The 11,022-nt window shown below is 41.6% G+C and overlaps 1 protein-coding gene across 10 annotated transcripts in view; it reads right to left on the bottom strand.

The window, feature by feature from the left end:
- Nucleotides 1-11,022, bottom strand: part of rbfox3 (RNA binding protein, fox-1 homolog (C. elegans) 3) — a 548,753-nt gene that overhangs the window by 15,684 nt on the left and 522,047 nt on the right. For 5 of the 10 annotated variants that reach the window (XM_015379413.1, XM_015379422.1, XM_015379419.1 and 2 more), the window contains 2 exons: nt 5,838-5,916; nt 2,778-2,837 (listed from right to left, as the gene is read on the bottom strand). In XM_015379413.1, coding sequence (XP_015234899.1) covers nt 2,790-2,837; nt 5,838-5,916 — 127 coding nt within the window. In that variant the 3' untranslated portion in view covers nt 2,778-2,789. Of the gene's footprint in view, nt 1-2,571; nt 3,681-5,607; nt 5,665-5,837; nt 5,917-11,022 lie in introns of those variants that run through there. The other 5 variants (XM_015379414.1, XM_015379420.1, XM_015379421.1 and 2 more) reach the window with 3 other exon arrangements.

Here is an 11,022-nt window from a genome sequence, read left to right as displayed (position 1 = left end):
AGTGTGACTTAGAATATCGGATGCTCCGGAAACTGCCCGATAAATTCACTCCTGTTCTCTTCTGGCCAATCTACATACCAGATAATGATTACTTAAAATAAAACTGCATCCATCAGTGATTTTAAAAACTAAAAATATTTCATTCTGTTTAATAGAACAACGGTTTAGATCAGAATGGATCTTAAGGCACCAAGCAGATAAAAACCAAGCTAAATTTGATGCTTTCCATTTGAATGAAGAAGAAAAAAGTTAGTAAACTGCGTTTAAGGAAAACAAAAGAAAAGCCAGATACATCCTGTGCTCTGTGAAGATCTTTTAAAGGAGACATCTCAGCTCTAAAGCTGGTGGGAAGGTCCAGATACTCATAGAGCCACTAAAGCTAAAGACTTTGTTTTGAAAAGATGAAAAGGAAAATGATAATCTTGTACATTTAGCACTGATGCGTTCCGTTTCTCTGGTGGCTGCAGACATTAACCTGACTGATCAGAACAGTGAGCAGTAATGGCCGCTGTTTTCTAAAAGCTTTATTTATGAGTAAGCATTTGAAATGGGGCAAATCAACGGAGAAATTCTGACATTTGAGTCGGAATCCTGAGGACTAATGCGGCTTTTAGATCCGCCTCGTCCAAAACGCTGAAACAATCCATGAAAAACGTCCAATAAATGAGTTTTTCTCTGAGCGATCGGGTGATGTTATTACGGGGACGCTGAGTGAAGTCATGCTCACTTCCTGCAGAAAACAGTTTGTTTGCGTTTCCTTCTTCCCATTCCTCCATCACAGTCAAACATTCTGATGCATATTTATATATACTTTTATATCTATGTCTTTATATAGCACATCATAGGCACACACATTCAGGTCAGAAAAAAACAAAGATTCATTTCCGTCTAGCTTACTAATAGTGGTCACTAACTGAACACCCACACAGGAACTCTGCTGCAGAGTTTACTGGAGAAACTCTCCAGTTTGCAAACGCTAAAAATAATTCTCAAAGGTTGTTTCGCTCCTTATAAAACCCCTGAATGTCGGGGGGGGGGGGTGCATTCACACTAGCATAGAAAAGGAAGAACAATATTTGTTTCTTTTTTATATCCACATAAAGTTTTTCTTTGACTCGTGACATAATGAGCTAAGTTTCTTCTTTTTTTTTTTCCTTTTTTTTTTCTCTGATATACAACATTACTCTGTCATTTAAACATTTGGACTAAACATGACTAGCTTTATATGAGAGATTTCATAAATATGTTACATCTCAGAAAGTTTGAACAGAAATAAATAAAAAAAACAAAAAAAAAACAAAGTGCAACAGACATTTTTTTTTTTTGAGACCACAAACACTTCTGTGAGTACATGTAAAGTAAATATTATTGGCAATAGCTTCGATTTTTCCATAGCTGCACCGAAATCAGCTAACAGTAGCTACACAGAGATTTTCTTTAAATCCGACTCACGTAGCACAGATAGAAGCCGATGCAATGACTGGATGTGGGCTAAGAGGCGAGCGCTGTGGCTCTCTACACACATCTCCTAACGCCTGGGTGCTTTTAGGATATTTCCTGTACTCCAGTGTTTGTGTATACAGTGTAAAATGTGTTATACAGTATATGTCTATCTATATAATACAGAAGTTGTGTTTCACAACAACAGTACAGTCTTGTTTTATCATTCTCTCCTGGGGTCTCAAACAAACAAAAAAAACTAAAAATATCTTAGCCTCTCTTAGAGCAAAGTGTTGCGGAGAGGTTTAACGTGCTGGTTGCGTAAGAAAGGAAGTGTCCTGAATGCTGAGAAGTGAGCAGCTCTGGATCCTAGTTTGTGAAGTTTAGTTAGCTTATCCTGAGGTAAAACATTTTGTGCAATGCTTAAAGAAAAGGTACCAGTGACTTGTTGAAGGGTTTCCCCCCCTTCGTTGGAGCTGTGTCTTTATGCACACATGAACTCCCACCGTGTGTGGGGTAGGATACGTGACCGGGTCTGCTGCAAATCCAGTCCCCCGTTGCAACTATTTGGCTTTCCGACGCCGATTTTAGGGGAAGGTACGCCTCAGACAATCAAAGCCCTGCACACTGTAATGCTAATGTCATTATCCAGTTTACTCATTTAGGCGGCGAAGCGTGAAGAAATGGAAGAGAACGCTTATCTTTAGCTTCCAGAGTCAAAGGTGACGTCTTCAAACTGCCAGTTTGGCTCTAATGAAAATAAAAAAAAAAAACCTGGAGAAGCTCAATATGCAATTACAACACGAAGCAAAGTTTTTAAAGCAACTTGTGTCGATCCGCTAATCTAATTTCTCTACAGTAATCCATTACAACAGTCGTGTAATAAATCTTATTTACAGGCTACAGTCTCGACTGATTTTTCATGGTTTTTAATCTAATAAAACGTAGGTTTCTGCTCCAGTACGACACGTTAACTCGAAAACGGACGGATTTTCTAAAAGCTACGACGTTCAAAAGAAACCCCGATGTCTCTTCTCTCTCGGTCCAAAAGTTCCGTTTACTTTATCACTGCAACGGCGAGAGGATGTGAGGATCGTCCAGGATGGTGGAGGTTTATGTGAAAAGCCTGAGCTTGGAGACGTTTTACCAAACAAGGTCGAGTAAAAAAAAAAAAGAAGAGCAGCCCTTTAAGCAGTTTTGAAGCTGCTTAAAGTGCATGCTTCATTTGGTTTTTGTTCCCCTTCCAATCGGTTCTATAAAATATTAAAAAATACCACTGAGCATGAGACGAGATGGGCCGCCAGTGGGCAAGGCTGATGCTCATCCTCCATATTTACCTTTGGCGGTACTTATGCACCATGTTGTCCCTGAACGCAACCCTCCAGGGTTACATTCCCCTAAAAACACAACGGCACTACGTCAGAAAAGTGGCATACAGGGCGATTTGCAGAAGACACGGCCACCGTGTGAGCGCTGTGAGTCCAAAAAAAAAAAAAAAACAGAAATCTGACCTTCATGACCCTTAACTCTGCATGCTGTCATACCACATTGTACAGCTTGTAAGGCTCCACTGCAAGTGCACAACAGTAGGACACTCTAATGTTAAACAAAAGGTAGAAACAAAGCAGTCAGAGCAGCGCTGTCTTTGAGCTAAGAATTACCGGGCATGGGTTGAGTCAGTTAGTCATATTTCTGCGTAAGGAAATGATTTTTGTGTTGACCCGATTCCTGCCCGTTTTGGGTTGGCTGTGACAGAGAAACAGCCCAGTATATTCTTAGTCAGATGACAGCAGCTGCATACACACACCTCTGAGCATGCACCATGCGTGCTGCAGTAGGCTCACATTGGTTATGGTGACACAGCACCCATATACAGCAGTCAAGATAATGCACATGTGCATAAAAGTTTCCAAAAGAAAACCAGAAGCACAAAATGAATACAAAACAAGAGCAGACCAATGATGACATCAAAGAGGTTGTTGTAGAAATATCTGCTTGAGAGCGTTTCTGGGGGAAGGGGCTCAGCATGTGGACCTGGAAGCTTTTTGTTTGATTTAGCTCTCCACCAAGGACCGGCTGTTTGCTTGTTACGTGTTTGACTTTTTGTTTTTTTTCTTCTAAAGATAGTTTTTTTTTTTTTTTTTGGGGGTGGGGTAGTAATGTCTCTCTGTGTTTTCTCGCTTTTTTTCTTTCTTTTAGTAGGGAGTGAAGCGACTGTACCCTCCTCTGTATAGGCTAGCCTGCAACATCAAAGATGAAAAAGTACCAATCAGTATTCAGGTGACAGCTTTAGTTGGATTCTCTTTCTCTGCAAATTTCCTTCCTTTAAAACTTATCGACTTTCCATGTTGGAACAACTTTCCGGAAGGGACCGGTCAGCAGGCAGATTGATAGTTGATATATTTAAGCCGATAATTGTTTTTTTTTTTTGCTGAATTGATTGCCTGACTGGATACTCTCTGAGTGTGTGTGTTAGGAACAGGGTCACCAGGAGCCGAAGTAGATTGGTGGATTCAGAGCTTAGCCGATGTAATTTAAAATCTGTAGGAGCAAAGAAAAAAAAAAGAGACCTTTCTTAAATAAAACTCATAGAAAAACACTAATTCCAAATTTAATAGTTGCTCTAATTAAAAAATAAAAGAAATAAGTATATTTTTGTGCTGGAGAATTCACTTCTTGCAGGGCTGTAAATTAGACATTCACCCGAAAGCAGAAGAAGTTCAGAGAGCTTTAATCACAGCTCCTTTTTTATGTCTAGCAGAGGTGCCTGCACCTATCTAGAGGGGCAACCCACCACAGGATATTAGCCCTTAGATTTAGCACCATGCTCAGGATATCTAGGGCAGACACACATAAAAGCATGCAAGTGGGCCTATGCATGCACACCTGCACATGCACGCACGCACACAGTCCCTCCTCTCATCTCTATGTGGTTCTGTTGCAATTAGAAATTCAGATAAACTCCAAAGGCTAGTGTGTTCCTTCAAAGGCTAATTTCAGGGAGTCCTCCTGCTTGTGCAAAACTTTTATTCATATTAGATGCATCTGCAAGCTGGAAATGAGAAAAGAGAGTTTCCAACCTCAGAGGAACTAATTATTGTATAGCTTTTAAATGCAAAAATGACTTCACTCTGCTGGAGGAGCATTAATCAAATATGATTAAAGAATTAGGAACCAAATGGGTCTTTCCTCTTTAGCTCAGGAGTTTATTAGATATTGGCCTCTGTGCAGAGCATCTCCCAGCAGCTTCACTGTTTAACACCACACACACGCACGTGGACACGCACACACTCTCTCGGGTCTCTGTTGAGCTTCCCAAGCTCCCAACACACACCAAACATTAGCTCTGATCGTTTTAGGGGCCAGATCCCGTCGTCTACTTTCAATCGACAGCACGTTTTTCTTTTTTTTTTTTAGAGTGAGGAAAAAATGGAAGGAAATTTGGAGGGAAAAGAAGAAAGAATAAAAAAAAAACATTCAAGCACATTTTTTTTAATTAAGTAAATGAAGAGGGAGAAAGAAATGTCTTAATTAATGAAAGCTTTTAGCTAGCAGCTGCACCGGGGAACTTAAAGCTTTATTTGTTTGTTTTTTTATGCAGTTGAAAAATTGCATGCATGCCGGAAATTTTAGTTATTTCTCAAGCAGAGAGCACGCCTCCCATCAGGCTACTGGGCAGAAGAGGACGGCCAGGCAACTCCCCACCCCCTTCTATCTTGCTCTCTGGTTTATGTCCCACGGCACGCTGCTGCATGCGTCTGATGGCCCTTAATCTCTGGGTTTGGTCTGCGAGCCCGGTCCCATCCCCTCCTCGCCATAAAACAAAACCAAAGAGAAACTGTCAGTTTCATAAAAAAAGGTTGAGCCGTTTTCTTTTTTTTTTTTTCATCTTTGATGTTACAGTAGCTGCAAAAGCTAGCTAAAAACAGACATTAACGATTGAACTTCATCCCTTTAGGTTTGGCTGAATGAAAAGAAAAAAGATGAGCCAACTCGCTCGGAGTTGAATGATGGAAGAAAAAAAAATCAAAATAGAAAAAAGCTTGAAAATGCAGAGTTGGTCAAATGAAAAACAAAGGAAAAACATTCGCATTGCAGGAAGAACTCGTGTCAATTCATGGATGCATGATGGTGAGCTCGTGTGGCAGAACATACGTTTATTGCACTAAATGCCTGAGCCAACTTCCACATGCCGGGGGGGCTTCACAGTACTGCTCAGCTCCACTAGGGTGTGCCAGAGAGCATGACAAAAACTAAATCAATTAATGAAAGAATAGGTGAATAAAAACCAGCGTCCACTATGGCCTCTGGTCTTTATTTTACAGCGTGTGCTAGCTATCATCATGATGTTAGCGTCAGGGTGCAGACAGGAGGAGACGGCGCTCTCAGAGACTTACCATGGTCCCCACACTGTATGTGGCGGCAGGGCCAATCGTGTGGTGGTAGGGGTCTGCTGTTGCATAGACTCTGCCATAGCTGCACGACAAGAGGCACAGAGAAGACAGACAGTCATTGATCTATCATTGACGAGAAGTGCAGAACAGTTATGCTTGTTTGATGCGCGACTCTTTCAAGTCGCTCGCAGGATCAATTATTCCCCTCGTCGGCCTCGTGGGCTTCCTGCATTATACAAGCTGGTTCACAAAGGAAGGTTCAAAGGTTGGGGAATTCTGCTCCTCTCTTCGCTGTCATCTTGATTAACTGAATGGAATAGGTGAGGAGCAGTGGGGGTGGGAGGGGCTTGGTCTCTTCCCCTGTGCTTGTTTACCCAGGCTGCACACTGGGCTCACACCCTCGTCTTTTCATTGCTGCTGGTTTGGAACTAATCCTTCCAATTTCCTTCTAAGACAGGACAAGATGTGGCTGCCTCATTTATTTATTTATTTGACTTCACATATTCCTCTATTTACTTTGCTTCGTGTTTTTTTTTTTTTTTTCTTTTCCTTTTTCCCACTGCTTGCTTGCAAATGAGGGTCTGCTCGGAGCAGATAAGGCACACCCAGCCAAGGACTGAGGGCACCAAATCAACCGGGAATTAGAAAAAAAAAAAGGAGAGGAAAAAAGCCCCTAAAGGAAACAGCAAGACATACAGCTTGATGTATGTTGTGTTAAACCATGTAAATAAGTCCAGCAGAAGCAGAGGTTAAGACACGATGGCGGAAAGGTTTGGCCGTGAGACGGTCTGAACCCCACGGGTCCCTATGAGGCTAATATGTCTGCAGCACGGCTATGACTGGAGCGGGTCGGACATCCGGTCCGATGTCACGCCGTCTCCTCAGAGCTTCAGCAGAAGTTTCTTCTCCCAGCGGGGCCTCTTTCAGCTACTGGTTTGGCAGACTTTAAGCGCTATCGGCCTTTCTGACTGTAAATGTTTCATATTTGACGGCGGCTTTCACACACCTTCCGCAATCCTCAGATAATTCCGATAAGGTATTGCTGAGGCAATACAGACAAACGCTTATTGATCCAATAGGAATGTCCGCTTATTTAAAAGAAAACAAACAGAAAAAGCAAAACAAACAGCCTGGGTGTGAATTGTATTAAGGGAGAGGTATGGGCAGTAGAAGGAGGAATTAAATCACTGAAAGAGGTGGGGGAAAAAAAGGGCTGCTGTCCAATTCTGCTCTCACCGAGCACGGCTGCTCATAATTCGAGCCGCAGCGCGGCCTGATAAATCTTACATTATCGATATGATCTTCAGGCTCTCGGGCAGGGTGTACGTTATCACAAGAGACATGCTCAATCCTTTCCAGATTAGATTCCCAAACCAGCTCAGATCCCGGCTGACAACTGCTTCCAGGGGCCCAGATGAATCAGCCGAGCCTCCTCCAACAGAGCACACCTGAACCAGAGTGACATCACTCAGGTTCAGACCCGAGGCCGTTCATAAATACCGCAGTGATATACCCACTCTCCCATCACAAGCACAGAGTCACGACATATATCACTGCCTTTCTCATCCAGTCCAACAAGGTTAGCCTTTTTTCCATGCATGTTCTTTAGCTCCGAGCTAAAAAAAGAATATGGTGGCATACCTAATGGATAAGATGAAATGAGAGTAAGAAAACCTCTCGAAACCCTAAATAACCTTCACAGAATACAGTAAAATGCTGATGAAGCAGCCACCATTTATCACAGCTACGTTTGGCCCGTAGATATGTTCCTTATTGTTAGGAAAACACTAATTATGTGAAGCTAAAGTCCAACCTCTGCAAGTCCTTCAGTCTTCAACCAATTCTGCTTCAGTCAGTAAAGTTCTTGTTACCAAAGATAGCTTGTCGAACATCGTATAGATGCTCCCATCCTTCTGACCTGAATCTAAAGTGTCAGAGCAGCTGCTGATGAAGAAAAATGCATCCTCTACCAGCCATAGCGCAACATAAGAGTTTAAGATTAGAGCTAATGTTGGCTTGAATGTGTTATCCGGATGAACAGGAGGAGCCAGGAGAAAACTGCTGGAACAAGGTGGCTATTTAAGGAATTATATAAGCAAGAAGCAAACAATCAATCTGAACATGGAAGAATATTTGCATCTTCAGACCCTCCTGGCTTGATGAAGTCGCTCTGATACGTCAGACAGCTGTTCTCCAACTGTTAGGGGAGGTTTCTTAATTTGCAGCTTATTTTAATTAAATCTTTGACAATTCTGTACTTTTACACTGGGCTTATTATGTATATAAACACTGTTATAAGCTAGCAGTAGGTGGCGTTAGTAGGAGGTAGCGTTGGCTTTGGTTTATACCAGACATCCCCAAAGTCGGACCTCTTCGGTCTTTGTGCTGCAGGTTTTGGAGGTTTTCCTGCTCCAGGACAGTTGATTCACATTGATGGTTGATTAACAGGCTTTTTCTGAACTGCAATCATCAGAATCAGCTGTGCTAAAGCAGAGAAACCTCTAAAACCTGCAGGACAGCGGCCCTCCAAGACTGACTTTGGGGATGCCTGGTTTATACACTAGTAGACATTCAAAATTTCCCCATTTTCCAGCTTGGCTGGTCCCCTACGATTCCTTTTTAAACATCAATCCTGGTACTAAAATATTCTGTCATGATTTGTGGACATTAAGATCTAAAGAGCAGCTCCATCTCCTGGTCAGACAGTGAAAGGGTGGAGTCAGAGTAAAAGAATATGCACTCCCAGGAACAGGAGGGGTCACTCCAGTGACTGGAAGTTGGAGGGGATTTTGCAGGGAGTTGCATGGGAGTCTGCCGCCATTCGGCTGGCGTTTGACTGGGAAAGTCCATTTTAAATGGCTGTTACTGTATATACTTTAGCTCATATCCTTCCATTTAATCATGCATGGCAGCCAGTTGAAGAAACTGGAAGAAAGTCGCGGTAATAGATTATATTTTGGAGAACTGGAATAATTCTATTGCAAAGTCAACTCACTATATCCACCAGGCTGCACAAGGACAAATATTTATGAGAATACACAAACTGACTGAAATTAAGAATTTATATAATATATTAACGATTAATCAATTATATTATTGTATGTAATACTAACCTAGATGAATAAATAACTAACTTCTAACTAATTTAACTTTAACTAATTTTTAAAAGCTTACAGTTAGAGTGGCTCAGGTTATCCTGAGCTATCTCTATAGTTCTGCTGCTATAGGCTTAGACTGCTGGAGGACATAGGGACCCCTTTTTCATCATTCTGCTTCATTCTATCTCTATTCTCCCACTCTGCAGAATCTGTTAGTTCAATCTCTAACGTTCTGCTCTCTCTGCTTTTTCTCATAGTAGCTTCATCTGGTCTGTTCCTGTTTGGCTGTGACTCCATCCTGGAGAGAAATATCAGCTGTGCTGCTGCCATCAACACCTTTGTTTCTAGATGTTGGAGCTTGGCCTGTTTTTCAGTGTAGTCCTGTTTCTCTGACTGTGACTAACTGGATGTGCTCTCTTCATCCTCTGACATGGGAGCTGGCTCGGAGCTCGTCTGCCTGGCTGTGTGTTTCCTGGATGGGGCCGCCTTTTACAGCTGCTTTCTGTATCTATGCTTCTTTTTCTATGTCTGCTTCTGTCCCCTTGAACCCCAGTGGGCCTCAGCAGATGGCCGCTCACATTGAGCCTGGTTCTGCTGGAGGTTTCTTCCTGTTCAAAGGGAGTTTTTCCTCTCTACTGTCGCTACAAGCATGCTTAGTGTGAGGGATTGCTTTTGAGTCAATGAGTCGATGCAATCAGCTGGTTTTCCTTAGATAGAAAACTTTGAATCAATCTGACTGGATGATCTGGTTGAACTGGAAAGTGCCTTGAGATGACATGCGTTGTGAATTGGCTTTATAGAAATAAACTGAATTGAAATGAAATTAATTTCCTTTAAATGGTAGAAAATGCTTTCTTGTATAATCAGATTGCACCAGCTGGCTTTCTTTCTTTCATTTCTTCTGATATTCATGCCCCAAAACGCTTCCTGGTTTATAGATATTTAACCCCACCTCGAGGTTATTACAGTAGCAGCCATTCAAAATGGCTTCTCCCAGTCAAACGCCAGCAGAATGGCAGCCAACTTCCAGTCAATGGAGTGACCCCCTCCTTCTAATGGGCGTATATATATTTTTTAACTCTGACTCCACCCTTTCCGACATGTCCCGACATGAATAGAGCTGGAAACCAGGATCAACTGGTCAGCTGACCTGATCACTGACTGATTGTGGGTGTAGAGGAGGAGAGGCTCTGCCTAAGTAGGGCAGGAGCAGGTTGTTAAAGACCTTAAAAACGGACGTTATTACTTTAAAATAAACCTTCTGTAAAAATATGTGCTGCAGCACTAAACAACTTAGTTCATTTAAATAACCTGAACTGAAGCTGCTGCAATAATTTACATTCGCTAGGGTTTTCTGATTCTTGTTCACATGACAATAGTGCAGAAATGTGTAATGCTGGAGTCACATCTGCTTTCATTAACGCTGTTGTTCTGACCCTTGATAGCAGCCTAAGGATTTAAAACATTGACATAGCATGAATGTTTCCAGCTTGAGGTCTAATTATCCAAAGTTGTGACAGCTGTGTTGAAAAAAAAAAGAGTTAGAGATCTTTTATTAGAGACTATAATTTACCGGGTTTGAAATCTTATCTGGATATGATGAAATTATAACGTCAAAACAAGCTTGAGATCTGTTATCTAAAGATGAGCTCGTGAACGATCCCGATCAAGAGAGCTTGAAGCCTCATTTCCAGATAACGAAAGAAAATTAGCCGGAGCTCTTTCTATAAAGACATTATGAAAATGTCACAACAAAACAAGCTTGATGCGAGAGAAAACGGTGTAATCGATGCATAATTAACTTTTTACCTCGCAAGATTGTGTCACTGCTGGGACTACAAAATAACTCCAGATGAATGTTGTGCCTTATGTACCAGATTCTCTTCTCACCATAAATAAAAAAAATACATATAATCTTCCAGGCTACAGATTTGACCTTTTTTATGGACAACAGTAAATGTTAAATATCCTTCAGTGTGAGTAAAGCTCTTGTTATTGGCTGCCCCTTCATGTCAATCATTTATAGAGACGGTGCTGCGTCACAACGTACTTCAGTTCAGTTTATTTTATTTTTTAGCAGATCTTTTAGT

The sequence above is a fragment of the Cyprinodon variegatus genome, unplaced genomic scaffold (assembly GCF_000732505.1).
Source record: "Cyprinodon variegatus isolate N-32 unplaced genomic scaffold, C_variegatus-1.0 Scaffold191, whole genome shotgun sequence".
In the NCBI taxonomy this organism is placed as follows: Eukaryota; Metazoa; Chordata; class Actinopteri; order Cyprinodontiformes; family Cyprinodontidae; genus Cyprinodon; species Cyprinodon variegatus.
This window is presented reverse-complemented; position numbering and strand designations above follow the sequence as displayed.